The following is a 15,856-nucleotide window of genomic DNA, read 5'->3' as shown; positions in this document are numbered from 1 at the left end:
TTTTTGTTAGATAGACAGATAGGGTAAAAACTATGAGGGCTCCTAGTTGACTAAAGAACCCTAAAACATCGGTATCAGATGTCACGCAGCCGGGCAATGACGGACCCGCCTCATCTATTTGGACCCGTAATAATCTTGCCGCAGCGAAGTTTGTAATAAATCGGCAACAAGCAAAAAAAGTCTGCAATCTTGTTTCATACTATTCTCTGGTACCTAATACTTACCTATAAGTCCTATAACCCAACTCTATCTTATAAGTGAGACTAAAATAAACAAGGGCCCTCGCAACCTGAGACTCTTGAACTAACAAGCCTCGCGTGAAGTCAGCCGATTCATTAGAATACAGAAATAGATTCTGCTAACTCGTATCATTTTTCATTAGTTGCTTCCAATGTCAACCTTAACTGGAACTAATAAGTTTCACATTTCATTTAAATTAACAAGTTATACGATCTCGCTATAATCTGTTTGGGTTTATTTTGTTTTGTTGTATCGTGTGAATGGAGTGGCCGTGTCGTTGGTAAGGGCTCTTGAAGTTACAAAGGAAACAATATGCTAATAAATATGAATTCTTAGGTCCTTTTAATCTTAGAGCTACGTAAAGTATAGAACAGTCAGAAAAAATCGCTAGTTACTTTTAATGTAGTGACTATATGTGCGAAGTGCGTGGCGAGGGTATTAAGACCGATGGCAACGCGCACCATTGTAATAAGTGGTAATTTTTGTACTAATTGCCATAGGTTGCGTACTAATTAATCGTAATTATAGGATTATACATTTTTATTTGTCATTCATCGTTACTTACTTCGTTTCTACTCATTACCTTAAAGGTTAACTAAAAGAGATCCCTTCAATTAAGGGATAACTTCGCCTTTGTTGTATTTAATTTACTCTGTAACTGTGTATGCTCGGAAGAAACATATACGAGTACCTATGTATGTAAGTGGCATTTTACCACCCCGATCACGACGAAGCGTTACTGTAGTCAGGTAATAAGTTGTGAAGCGATAATCCTCTAACGAGTCTAGAGCGAGTTATTCAACCCTCTACGACACTAAGAGTTCACAAAGTTTCTCAACGTGTTACAGATTTGGCATAATGTCGAACGGCGCCGAGAGCCTGGTGCTGTCCCCGCAGACGCTGCTGTCGTGCAACCGGCGGCATCAGCGCGGCTGCGGCGGCGGCAACATCGACGTGGCATGGAACTTCGCGGGCGAACACGGGTGAGCAGACTCCAATCCCTACCTTACCGAATCATAGGCCAGCGAGAATTTAAAGCGAGTCGTTCGAGCGTTTTTTGTGGCCTAAATGTTCAACTTGGTTGGATGCTCGGACGAGCCGTCCAGCAGGACGTGCGACGTGACGGCGACGTTAGACATATACAGGTTGTCCCATAAGTGACATGTCCCAGTGACACTGCAGGTAGACCAGGCTAAGAGGAACCAAATCAACTTAACATGACCCCAGTAAAAGTGGCACGGTTTTCGAGTTATTGTCAAATTAAGGTTTTTCATGAATTTTGACCGTTTTTAACATTGTTAGTGCCAGTGTGCACTCGGAAAGGTCTCGAAGTTAGTGATTTCATGTGTACGGCATCATGAATAGTTAATTAAGAATAGGTATTTTATCGATAAACAATGTAAAATGCAAAAAAGTACCTACTGGTTTAATCTTGAATTAAATTCACAGGGAAACATTAATTTCGACTTTGACCACCTGTCGTGAAAAAAAAATACTAGAAAAGTAATGAGCAAATAAAGTCAAAATATTGAGCATGTTATGCAGATTCAAAAATGGTATAACACATGTACCTTCCTGCAATAAAATTATGAATTATTATCATCTTTCGAAAGCCTGATAAAAAATAAGTTAAATCTGCAATCCGTTGCTACTTAGTAATTTTACATTGTTTATCGATAAAATACCTATTCTGTTATCTTAATTTACTATTCATGATGCGGTACACATAGAAAAAACTAACTTCGAGACCTTTCCGAGTGCACACTGGCACTAACAATTTTAAAAACGGTCAAAATTCATGAAAAACCTTAATTTGGCAATAACTCGAAAACCGTGCCACTTTTACTGAGGTCATGTTAAGTTGGTTTGGGTCCTCTTGGCTTGGTCTACCTCCAATGTCACTGTGACGTGTCACTTATGGGACACCCTGTATATGTAGTACATAACATTAGACACAGAACGCTCTGAGTAAAACTGCAGAGTCCAACATTTTAGAAATCATTGAAAAAGTCTTAGTCCTAAAGCACAAGAGTAACGCTTATAAATATAACATATATAGAATATACATATATGTTATATAAGCTTGCAGTAGTTAATCACGTTAACACACTAGATTAAGTTCGAACTCACAGATGTTACCGTTTTCAACCTATGATGTGCTGCTCCTCTGGCGGTGCTTTACTTCCAGCATTCGCGCCGCAAATTTACGCTGGATCAAGCATTTGATTTAAAAAAAATTCTTATATTTATTTACAATGCTATTCTTGCAGATTGGTAGAAGAAAAATGCTTCCCATACACGGCTAAAACCGAGAGATGTCCTTACCAGCCGCATGGGGATTTGATCCAAGATGGGTGTCGGCCGAAGGACCCGCGCCGCACGTCGCGCTACAAGGTGGGCCCGCCCTACCGCCTCGTCAAGGAAGAGGACATCATGTACGACATCAGGGAGTCAGGCCCCGTTCAAGGTAAGGATTCCTACTACTTAGAACTTTTTTTATTTATTTAGGAGTCTGTTGGAGACCAACATCCGCAGCACAATTAACTTGGACAGCAATCCTCTGAACGAAGTAACGAGCTTCAAATATCTTGGTTCGAACATGCAAAACGACGGATCTATAGATGCAGATATCGTTAACCGTATCAACACTGGATGGGTGAAGTGGCGTGAGCTCACGGGCGTTCTTTGCGATAAACGAATGCCAGTTCGTATTAAGGGCAAAGTTTATAAGGCAGCTGTGCGCCCGGCAATGACATACGGCTCTGAGTGTTGGCCACTGAAAAAATACCAAGTCGCTAAACTGCATGCAGCGGAGATGAGGATGCTGAGATGGGCTGCCGAAGTAACGCTGTTGGATCATGTTAAGAATATCCACGTTAGAGGCAGTTTCAGAGTAAGGCCAATCGAAGAAAAACTCACCGAAAATCGACTCCGATGGTATGGCCACGTCATGAGGCGCCCACCAGACCACATGACGAGAAAGGTGCTAGAAATGAGTGAGAAGCCTAGGGGTCGCGGGAGGCCCAAGACAACATGGATAGGTCTTGTAAAAAAGAACCTTAAAGAAAAAAGAATACCACCAGAGACGACCCAGGACAGACGCTCCTGGCGACGCCATATAAGGAGAGCCGACCCCAAGTAAATGGGATAAGGCTAGGAAGAAGAAGAAGGAGTCTGTTCGAGACCGCTTGGTAATGTGGATATTTTAGAACCGGCCAAAAGCAGTTCGGGTCACCATCATGCTCGGAATAGGTTTCTGCAAACTTTACTCATACTTTACTACAAACCTCTCAAGCTGAACTCCGGAATCCATATGTTAGCTATAAATATATTGGCCACCGTAAACTAATAAATATTGTTTAAGCACGGTTTTTGTAGGCACTTTGTAATTCCAGAGGTCATGAAATCTATTCACTATAAAAACTTTTACAAAAAAAAAAGGAAACCGACTTCAAAAAGGACAAAATTAAATATACTCGTAATCCGTTTTTAAGTATATGCGTTACCAACTGATATGTTTGATGTCAGTGCCAAGCCAATTTTGAAGCATACCATGATTTTAGGACGATCCGATAACAATGTGGCTTTATGTACCTATATGTACGTTGGATTGCCTTACACGACAGCAATGATCATACTTTCTGTAGATACCTAAGAACCCACTGTCAATCCACCTTGGCGCAGTCCGTACCATGTTTGTCGGTACTAGTATAAAACCAATGCGATTGCCGACATGTTTTTTAAAGAGCAATTTTTACTAATTTTCGAACAGTCCATAGTACTCAGGTGTGGGATTGGAACTGAGTTATTTACCACCTCTTATCCAAAGAACTTGATTTCAAAATATAAAACAATTCAAGAACCATCTACAGGGCTTTAACTTTTTACCTGCATGGCAAATTTCACCAGTTTACATGGCAGTTGTTTAGCTGAAAAGGTGACAAAGAGACAGACAGAATTACTTTCACCATTATAATACCTATTAGTACAGTTGTAATGTGATTTATAGACATAAAGCTGATTATTTTTGACCGGTATTGTTACTATTAGTCTTGGCACCGACTTCAAACATATCAGTTGGTAACGCATATACTTAAAAACGGATTATATTTTATTTTGTCCTTTTTGCAGTCGGTTTTCTTTTTTTTTGTAAAAGTTTTTATTTTTCCATTTTTAATTGTAAGGCATTGTTAACAGCTTATGTGACGCGTGACGCATGAATGAAAGGAATAATGATGCGTATCACTAAATTCGTAATCATTCCTGTCACTACAGTGCACAAACACAAAATCCATCCTCCGCCCCGCCACTGACCCAATCCCTCAACCCCCAGATCACTCAACCTCACAGCACATCAACCCCTGATCACGGAACCCCTCGACCTTGAAGCCTGAACCACCAACCCTACAACCGCCATTTCCCGACTCTTCAGTAGTTCTTCTCGACTAGACTTCGCTAGCGTGTGGGTAACTTACTTTCTATGCGTCTCGCTCGTACTGGCATCCTATTAGTGCGAGCGCGATGTATAGAAAGTAAGTTACGAAGACGTTAGCGAATATGTAGTGTCAAACTCGTGGTAAGGCTACAGTTGTACTTCATCAAATGGGTTATTAACGGGAGGAAATGTTTGAGTTACTATAAAAAACAACGATGTCGCCATACTCGTACCTTTAAAAATTTAGGAGTTCCCTCATTTCCTTATGAATTCCGTCATCAGATTAGAACCAACAATATTATGGGAACACCTTGGAGGTAACTTCGTTCAAACAAAAAAAGAATTACTCAAATCGAACCACGGGTTCCGGAGTAATCTACATTTATAAAATCATCATCATCATTATCATCAACAATCATCATCATCAGGTCCACTCCATTAAATTAGTGGTTTTCAAGAGGAAATGCTTGTTTTGCTTAAGACAATACTCAAATCACCATACATGTGCCTTCAAAAATTGAGGAGTTCCCTCAATTCTTCACGGATCCCATCATCAGAACAGCACCAGATTAATGTGGGACCACCTTGGAAGTACCTTCTTTCGAACAAAAAAAGAATTACTCAAATCGGCCCACGGGTCTCGGAGTAATCGATGAACATACATAAAAAAAAAACATAGCCACAACCAATACAGAACCTCCTCCTTATTCTATGAAATTGAAGTCGGTTAAAAAAGATAATTCGGAGGTGTACCACAACTCATTTCTTTTCATTTGTTAATGTTTATGTAGTCTATAATAAAAGTCCTCACTTGCATCCGTACCTAAGACACCAAACTTTAATGCAGAATACATGTATAAATAAAAGACCCGTCTTACATAATATTGTAGGTAACAAAACTAAATCGTCTATTTTCGTAAAGAAACCCATTAAAAATTATCGGTAATAATACCACCTATGACACAGGGCCATAACGACGAAACTATTAACTAGGTACGCATTTATCAAAATCTGGTCAATAGTTTCGATGCTACGATGGAGCACACATCTCACAACCCTTCTTGCTAAAAGCAACATAGATCCCGTAATTGAGTAATAATCCGGGCAAGATGATTTCAAAATCATATAAATACCTAGGATAGTCACTTAAAGAGTTTAACGTGCACCGTTTTATACAAGCACCATGTATGAAACACAATAGTAGACCCAATAACATAGACTACGGAAAGTAAGCGCCACTTATACATGTAGGTATAGGTAACGTTAAATTCAAAACAGCAGCTTAAGGTGTTTCGTTTATCTTATTAATTTGCATCTCATGTTTAAGGTCAGATTACAAATGTTAGGCGAGGCCGATTGAGAGATAGTCGAGTGACGTATGATATGATATGATAAACACAATATATGGTACAATGATGGTACAAAGAAGTCACGAGCGGGACTTCCTCGCAATCCTTACTAACTTTTGTTCTAAAGTCACTTGCCTTAACTTTTAAATATGGTCTAATAGGTATTAGCGATAATGCTCAGTAGTCATAACATACGTTCTTGCCATAAATATTAACAGTCCTGCCACAACATAACGTCAGTTATAAAACAAACTTTTTACCTAAAAGTCCCCAGAAAAACGAACATTAGAAAAATAGTATAAGTATTTTGGGATTAGGTTTCTTAAAATGCAAGAGCCGAAGTAACAAAACGAGACGTAGTTACCACTCCTACCGCGTAAATCGAAAATCTAAATTTCGTCAATCACATTACCGAGATATATAGTATTGAGTCCAGTCCAGTCACGCGCAACAATAGCACCTTGTCGCCGAGGTCGACCACAACGACGTCCGAACAGTTGTTAAATAAACACGGTTATAGTCTTTGTTAGAACAATAAGTAGTACACTTGTGTCTATAGCATTACTTCATTTGGTACCATTTTTAGGGTTTCGTACCCAAAGGGAAAAAACGGGACCCTATTACTAAGACTCCACTGTCCGTCTGTCCGTCTGTCCGTCTGTCCGTCTGTCCGCCTGTCCGCCTGTCCGCCTGTATGTCACCAGGCTGTCACTCATGAACCGTTAGACAGTTCAAATTTTCACAGATAATGTATTGTATTTCTGTTGCCGCTATAACAACAAATATTAAAAAAACCGGGCAAGTGCGAGTCGGACTCGCGCACGAAGGGTTCCGTACCATAATGCAAAAAAAAAACGAAAAAATAAGCAAAAAAAAAAAAACGGTCACCCATCCAAGTACCGACCACTCCCGACGTTGCTTAACTTTGGTCAAAAATCACGTTTGTTGTATGGGAGCCCCATTTAAATCTTTAATTTATTCTGTTTTTAGTATTTGTTGTTATAGCGGCAACTGAAATACATCATCTGTGAAAATTTCAACTGTCTAGCTATCACGGTTCGTGAGATACAGCCTGGTGACAGACAGACGGACGGATGGACGGACGGACGGACGGACAGCGAAGTCTTAGTAATAGGGTCCCGTTTTACCCTTTGGGTACGGAACCCTAAAAAGTACGGAACCCTCGGTGGGCGAGTCCGACTCGCACTTGTCCGGTTTTTTCACATACCTACCTACTTACATAGTAGAATTAATTAATTTAGTTTGTAAAAAGTACCTACACTTAAAGCCTGCTAATTAAACCAATAAACTTTTTAACACGATTTCATTGTTGGCATACCTATGGATGTCTCCTTCAACTTCTTGACAAGGATTTTTTTAGTATTTTTAATGCTCCCGTTTTCACATTTGTTTTTGATTTAATTAATTTTATGTTTAGGTGTAAGTAAAGGTTGGTAAAGGACTTACTATTCATAATTATTCAATTGGTACGTATGTACCTAATACTTAATGTGTAGTGAGTGAGATCATAGCCACTCTCAAATTTCCAGCTACAACTACTTGATAAGTACTTTGAGTGTATGATTTATGACAAGTGGCTGCTGATTCGTAGCTGGGTGACGTTTACGTTATCATTATAAAATACCAACAACAAAATATTAAAAAAGTATTTGTATGTAAAAACTAGCTCAGTCGGGTGCGCCAAAGTTCATATAAAATTGCTAATTCGATTATTGAAACTCCGAAAATGTATTTCATACAATTTTACGTCCTAATGATCATTATACATTTTCATTTTAAACAATACTCATTGGAACTTCGAATTTATTATATTCATAATGTCATTCTACATAAATATCGCTATTACTAAAATTTATGCATATATTATTACTCGACATATCGATTTCGACATATTTGATTTTATTTATAGCAGCATGTACCTGCAATAGTAAATTCTAAATAAGAAAAAAAAAATCTTGCCAGAAAGGTGGGTTAGGTTAGAACTGTGACCCTCACAGAACCGAAATGCTGCCAGAAAGGTGGGTTAGGTTAGGTTAGAACTGCGACCCTCACAGAACCGAAATGCTGCCAGAAAGGTGGGTTACGTTAGGTTAGAACTGCGACCCTCACAGAACCGAAATGCTCCCAGAAAGGTGGGTTAGGTTAGGTTAGAACTGTGACCCTCACAGAACCGAAATGCTGCCAGACAGGTGGGTTAGGTTAGGTTAGAACTGCGGCCCTCACAGAACCGAAATGCTGCTAGAATGGTGGGTTAGGTTAGGTTAGAACTTCGACCCTCACAGAACCGAAATGCTGCCGGAAAGGTGGGTTAGGTTAAGTTAGAACTGCGACCCTCACAGAACCGAAATGCTGCCAGAATGGTGGGTTAGGTTAGGTTAGAACTGCGACCCTCACAGAACCGAAATGCTGCCAGAAAGGTGGGTTAGTTTAGGTTAGAACTGCGAACCTCACAGAACCGAAATCCTGTGACCCTCACAGTGAGCCAGCGTAGCGAGAGCAAATGCTCCCGCCTTAGTCTTCGAGAGATTCTTACTAATAACATTATGGGCACAGATACATTCTCAGTGACAACATTATGAGTCAAAAAAAAAACGGAATATGTATCGTTATGAATAATGCAGGTAGTAGTACAAAAAACTATTAAAAAAATATATGAGAAACAATTTTCGGAGAAATGATGATTATGAATAGAAAGCGGTATTATTAGAAATATTCGAATAATAAATTGTATATGAGCCAATATGGACCCAGCTAAGTCAAATCCTGAACTTTTATTACATACCAAGTGAACTAATAGAACTTGGCAGTTGGCACCGATCTATGGGTTTTGCTCGCGATTTCTTTTGCCGGCGAAGTCAACAGCGAGGACCCACATTCTAAATATTGAAATTAGCTCTCGTTTCACATTAAAGTTTTTCATAATACATCGCAGCTATGAATACATACTTATATCATTGAATCGTGGAAGAAAGTGGTAAGCATCCTGATTTTTATGGGAGTATACCTATAACCTTACTAAATTCCAAACGTATATGCCACATTTGAAATTGATTAGCGACCTAAATCTACCACTAGCGCCATCTCGTGACAGAAAATAAACCTAATTGCAATGTTTATCGTTGTTACACTCGATTATGTATCTTTTGAGGAACATTATGTTATTTTTAGGGTTCCGTACCTCAAAAGGAAAAAAACGGAACCCTTATAGGATCAGTCGTCCGTCTGTCTGTCCGTCTGTCACAGCCTATTTTCTCCAAAACTACTGGACCAATTAAGTTGAAATTTGGTACACATATGCAATTTTGTGACCCAAAGACGAAAACATGTAAGGTAAACAAATGAATTTTAAACATGGGGGCCGCTTTTTCGGGAGTAAATGAGAAAATTAAAAAATAAAGTTTTTCAAACTACATCGTGTTACATATCACATGAAAGAGCTCATTGTGAGACTCTCAAATATATATTTTTTATAATTTTTGTATAAACAGTTTAGAAGTAATTCAAGAAAACAGGCAAAAAATGACCATTCCCCCCTCCTTTATCTCCAAAACTACTGGGTCTACAATTTGGAAAAAAAAATACATAAAATAGTTCTTTACTTATAGATGACAGGAAAATCTATTAAAAATGTGCAGTCAAGCGTGAGTCGGACTTAATGTACGGAACCCTTGGAACGCGAGTCCGACTCGCACTTTGATGCTACAAATTGTAAAATATAATCTTATTAAGAGCTATGCTGTCATATTATAACTGTAAAACCATGTCAGTATCAGTCATGTCCTTTAAGTTCAATAAAAATGCCAAAAGGGTACATTCTCATTCTACATGGCAACCACAAAACTTTGGCGCATTCAATAAAAACATAGCCGCGTAATGATATTTTGGCTAGTTTTCAAAATTACTTTTGATCGAATTATATCTTTAACGCCATCTATTGACAAAAAGAAATACTAGTGGTAATATAATCTTAAATGTGAATATTTAAAGAGGAAATCTTAATTTTATGCAATGCTTGGGAGCGGACAGATACCTACTTGGGCATTGTTTCTCATATTTAAGTAGTCGTCATTCTTCACGGTATTGTTGGCGAACATGTTTAACGAAGATATTTTTTAAAATTGAATTTTAATTTAGTGACGCAACTGATTTCGCAAGTGTGTTGAAAAAATACTAAAACATGTCCCATTCTCCTATCTATCTAATACCTTTAAACGAGCAATTTATATATACATATATATGTTTCGGGGATCTCGGAAACGGCTCTAACGATTTCGATGAAATTTGGTATATGGGGATTTTTGGGGGCAATAAACTCTATCTAGGTCTTATCTCTGGGAAAACGCGCATTGTTGAGTTTTTATACGTTTTCCGAGAATAGCTCGGTATCCCAGATATTTGTATAATATGCATATTGCCGAACCAATTTGAACACGTAGCGCCATCTATCCGTAGAACTAGGACTAAACTTCAAAAATTGAATACAGAGGAAGGATTTTTATTACACTTTCGTATACGTTTTATCCAAGTTGCTCTTGGTAGCCTTTTAATAGCAATAGAATAATAAAATTATTACTGACCGAGCAAAGGTGAAGGTCTCCGTTTGAGCTTGAGCAAATTTTTTCGTATATCCGGATGTTTTCGTCTACAGTTCGCATTTTTCAGCCGAATCTCGTAAAATTTGTGAGTAGAAGTTAAACTAGTTTTGTGGTTGCAGCTGTGATGACAGTGTACCAGGACTTCTTCCACTACCGGGACGGCATTTACCGGCGCAGCCGCCACGGGGACAGCAAGCTGCAGGGGCTGCACAGCGTCAGGATCGTGGGCTGGGGCGAGGACCGCCAGGAAAAGTTCTGGGTAAGCTTACTAAGTAACAATTTTAGCTAAAACTAAGTAACGTCCGCGAGCTGGCGCAGTTGCACGGAAAAAGTAGTATGAGCAACTCTAAGTAGCGCGGACGCGTCGTGCGACGGATTTTACCTACTATGACACCCGCGTGTGTGCACCCGCTCCGTACACCCGCGCCAGCTAGCTGACGCCCTTATACCCTACAGGTACAAAGCGAAACGACGTCATACATACTTAATCAAATAATCAAATAAATACACATTAAAAAAATATAAAACATTCATGACCCAGGAAGAAAAAATACATGTAAAACACAAAAAAAAACTTTACCGGGATTAGAACCCAAGACTAGGCTAGAAGTAAAAACTTTAAACACCTGTAATATGGCTCAGCTTTTTGGAAGTACATCCTACATTTATTAAAATTGGTTCATTAGTTTTAAGGCCATAATGGAACACGTGACAGTCGCAACACACTACTTAGTAGGTATTTAACATAGGTACATGTCTATGAATGTATGGTATGACCCTTCCCGTAGCCGGGTTAAAGAGTTAGACGCGGTTATAAATCAACTCATCCATCCTCATCGGCTCCAATCGATAGGTACGCTATGTGTCGACTAAAACAAACCATTTTAAAAAGTTGTTCTTCGATTTCAGATCGTGGCGAACAGCTGGGGCACCGACTGGGGTGAAAACGGATACTTCCGCATCGCGCGCGGCTCCAACGAGTCCGACATCGAGTCGTTCGTGGTCTCAGCCTTCAGCGACGTGACGTCCGCGTTCCTGCGCCCATCCGTCCGCCGCACCACATAACAGAGGGGCCAACTCATCACGCCGATTTGTGTCGTCACACGCCCCTTTCAAACGTCCAGGGGTATCGTGCGGTTTAATTTTACGAAGTACATTGGTTAGGTTTTGATCTGTTGTACTGTTTTGAATTCAATGCTGTCTAGCGAGTATATCATGGTAACTCTGTATCAGCGCCATCTACCAGCTCGCGACAGTATTCTTTTAATATTGATTTTAACGCTCTTTAGGGCGGTGTACATTTCGTCTAAGTATTCAATCTCAATTTTTGATTTCAGCGACATGTAGGGCGAGTACATACTTATGTAGTCCTTTTTCAACTGTATTGACCAAAGGAAGCCTACCATATAACGTGGTTTGGCAATATTTTATAAAGAAATCTGTGAAAAACACGTCCTGTTGCTGCAGTTAGTTTGACGTACTGTATGATCCTGTACTATAGTAACGAATTTTAACTTATTTTATAAAATATGACTACATATTCGTGTAGATATATAAACGTACATGTATTCAGAATAACTCAGAGACCTAAATGTGCCCATTCTAAAGAACGAAAGAACGTGTCATAATAGTACATTATTGTCGAGGCTCGGAAGTAGGTACTTGCAGGCTGAGGATTCGTTTTAAACGGACGACCTTGGGAGGCCGTTTAATTGAATCCGAAGCCAGCAAGTAGCCTTCCAGCCGAGTCATATATAGTGCTTTTCTCAAAAATGGTGCAAGAAATATAAATATCATAGAAATATTTTACAAAAGCAACGTTCTTACGTATATATTTTCACAGAAAAAAGTAGAAACAATTGAAAAAATTTGCTTTGCCGCCTTTTTATTTTTTTAATAAAAAAATAGAAATGTATTTTTCTGCCGAAAATACGCCAACCTATTTGAGACAGCTAAATAGTCGCGGTACTAATCATCTGTTTGGCTGTTTAATGGGCCTGTGCCTTCGTTTGATATGGCCATTTCAACTTTTAAAAAGTTTGGAACTCGACAAATAATGGAATTTGTATGCAACATTGCAGTCCCAAAATCGAGACTGCAATGTTTTTAACTTTTTAATTTTTGACTGACCATAAACTACGCGCTTCGCGACCTATTTTTTAAACGGCAAAGTCGACTTTGCCGTCCATTTTTGAGAAAAAACATTTATCTACACACATATCATAAACTGTCTATGATGCCTTCAAAATCCGTAAATAATGGCCCGCATTACGATAAACTGTTTTGTTACAGAAAATTTCTTATCTGTGAAAATGTGGTAATAGCTTCATTACTATATTAAAATCGATTTGGTAATGCATTCAAATTACGAACATCTCTGAAAAAAAAAGCAATTTGATTTGACCCCTATTCTAATATCAGTCGATATGACGTTTTATTCGAAATCAAATGACAATTGCATACAATATTGACAAATCTCGAATGTAAGTTGGTATCGGACGATATGGTAATCGACCCCGACTCTAGTTTGTCTCTGAATTAAAAAAAAACTACGGATGCGTGACGTGCGTAAAAAAGTTTTCATTTGCCGCCATTTGACGTACAGTTTATCTTTTAATTAGTTTGTAAGTAAAAAATAATTTGTTTTGTTGTTTTTAAAGTAACTATAACAAAAGTTTCATGTAAAATGTGCGATAAAGATATTTCGGAGACGCCATCTCATATCCGCGAGTTCCGCCAGAGAGCAAAGTCGGCTGTAATATGAGGTTGGTGAATATATCATAGAAAGTTTATAATATGTGTGTAGATAATGCAGTGTATGTAACTGTACATAATTAGGCATTAAAACACTCGTGTGATACTATTATGAAACTCATTTCATTCGTTTCATAAACCCACACTCGTATTTTAATGCCTTTCATTATGTAGCAGTCACATAAACTACTATTTCAGATCTAAACATTGTATGGTAAGGGTATTTTTGTACTGGAATATATGTTGTACTTACGATCTCCGAGAGATAGTTAGGTATTGTATTGCTAAATTAGGAATACTTAATCGATCGAAAACGAATTCTACGAACAGATCTTACAGAAGTATAAGTATTTTATGTGTACGTAGTGGATAAGGTTTTAATACTTACTCCGTAATGCAAATAGATTATTATTAGGGACCGTTGTAGTACAGTGCCAAAACAAAGAAATAAAAATTATTGTTGGTATTGGACCAAAATCCCTGGTGTGATAGCTATATCTTTATATTTTCTTTTATTTTAGCATTGTATAAATGTCTAGTCTGTAATACTGTGAAAATAGTCCATGTATACCAAATTACCAATTCGTAAAAACATAAAAATGTTGTAACATCTGTCTACATATAATTGAGTAGGTACTTTCCAGTGGATTCAGGAATCTAATACATGGTTTTTTTTTCAGAATAAATAAATACTAGCGGGTCTGTGAGCTGTAGACCTCGCAACCATAGCGTACAACTGAACAATTGTATGACTCCGCCATTTTGAAAGATTTCCAAAAACTGAATCCTAACCGAAAATTTCTATTTAATTTTCGAACCTGCTCACAAAATTTCACGAAAATCGGTTGAGAGTTGCGACCAGCCGGGCTAGCACATGATTGGCGCGATAGTATCTCGCCGCGAGGTAGACTACCCGTCCCTCTTTAATTAATAAGACCTTACAGTTAGAAAAAGACGTAAGTTTATCTCGCGGCGAGATACTGTCGCGCCAATCATGTACTTGGCCTACTGTGGAGAAAAACATATCCATATCGTATGTCCGGGATACGAAAGCATTTTCGCCCAAGCTGAAACGGAGACCTTGGCTAACGCTCGGTCAGTTACGGGACAATCTAACACAAGTCAAGTCATCTAAGGATTTTATATTTTCAAGGATCAAATGGAAAGTGCCGATATTTAGGATTTTTGCATAACAATGGCACACATAATAATAAACCATACCTTGTTAACTTTATTGGAACAGTAAGAGTATTTCTTGCTATGTATTATATCACAACTGCCATTTTGATTTTTAGTAGGTAGGTACGTAGAATCGAACCACGCTAAGTTTTCATGCCAAGTGCTACGTCAAGTAGTTATGGAGCTTATAGGGATGTGAATGCGTTCTTATTGCAAAGTTTGTGCAAAGTTAGTGTGGTAGGAATCTATTTTAATACTTTTAGTTTACTAACTATGTATTAATTAATTATTAAATTTATAAATTATGTCGCTTAAAAATTACAAAAATACATGATCTTAGAAAACTTTTGTTTTTATTAATGCTTAATTGCGTTAACTACAATATCGTTACCCGCTTCTCACAATAGGCTGCCTTGAAAGTATTCACTAAGCTTTAGTTGCATGATTTTTTAAATATTTTTTGGACCTATGGTTCGAATGCTAAAGGGGGCTCCGGGCACATTTTTTTCCTTCTTAGCGAATATTTCTGATAATATTTTCCTTATCAAAAGTTGTGCCGCGAGGTCTACAGCACACAGAGCCACATGTTCATCTGCACGGACGAATTAGAAAATATTTTGGAGTGCCTGCGTCGTTATAAGCGTGAAGCGCTTTGGCGGAGTTATCGCACACATCGCGCAACACTCAACTCGCGGCTGTGTTCCTTGGTATTAGCCGTTCTGGGCTGGCTACAAATCGAGCAACTACATAGGTATAACGACAACGCTTCGTCGCGTACCTACGGGTGATGATATCTATTGATGCATTTGTTACTATTAATAACAAAATCAAAATCGTTTTCAAATCTCATGCTCTGAAAGAGGGTCATTGTTGTTCTAAAAGGTGTGCATAAAATGATACGTTTCTGCACTAGATCATTTTAGGTTCCAAGTACGTTTTATAAATTTGTTTACGATAAGCAATTGAAATTTAGGTATAAATGAGTAGTAGGATATTGGGACTTTTGGGCCATTTTGGAACACGTTCCGCGTCGCTTTGCTCCGCTACACTTCGTTCCGCGTCGCTTCGCTCCGCTACACTCGTTCCAAAAGGCCCAAATCGTCCCAATATCCTAGCTACAACAGTGGGGCATGATCCAATTGCATATTTAGGATGGTTCCTAATACGTATCCATAATCGTCTACAGTTTTTGTGTTGTTGATGATCCGATGTGGCTCTAACCCTATTTAAAATAATGAATATATACTCTAATGCTTATGAAAGTATATTATTTGCATATTGCC

At 38.5% G+C, this 15,856-nt stretch overlaps 1 protein-coding gene across 1 annotated transcript in view; it reads left to right on the top strand.

Moving 5' to 3' along the window:
- LOC134800567 (tubulointerstitial nephritis antigen) overlaps positions 1–12,262 on the top strand; it is a 60,721-nt gene extending 48,459 nt beyond the window's left edge. Inside the window, exons 6-9 of the mRNA XM_063773056.1 lie at positions 1,089–1,223; positions 2,511–2,707; positions 10,760–10,899; positions 11,550–12,262. Coding sequence (XP_063629126.1) covers positions 1,089–1,223; positions 2,511–2,707; positions 10,760–10,899; positions 11,550–11,705 — 628 coding nt within the window. The 3' untranslated portion in view covers positions 11,706–12,262. The remainder of the gene's footprint in view (positions 1–1,088; positions 1,224–2,510; positions 2,708–10,759; positions 10,900–11,549) is intronic.
- Positions 12,263–15,856: the final 3,594 nt, after the last annotated feature.

This window comes from Cydia splendana, chromosome 20, assembly GCF_910591565.1.
Source record: "Cydia splendana chromosome 20, ilCydSple1.2, whole genome shotgun sequence".
Lineage (NCBI taxonomy): Eukaryota > Metazoa > Arthropoda > Insecta > Lepidoptera > Tortricidae > Cydia > Cydia splendana.
Note: the sequence above shows the minus strand (reverse complement) of the source record. Positions and strands in the feature narration are given on the sequence as shown.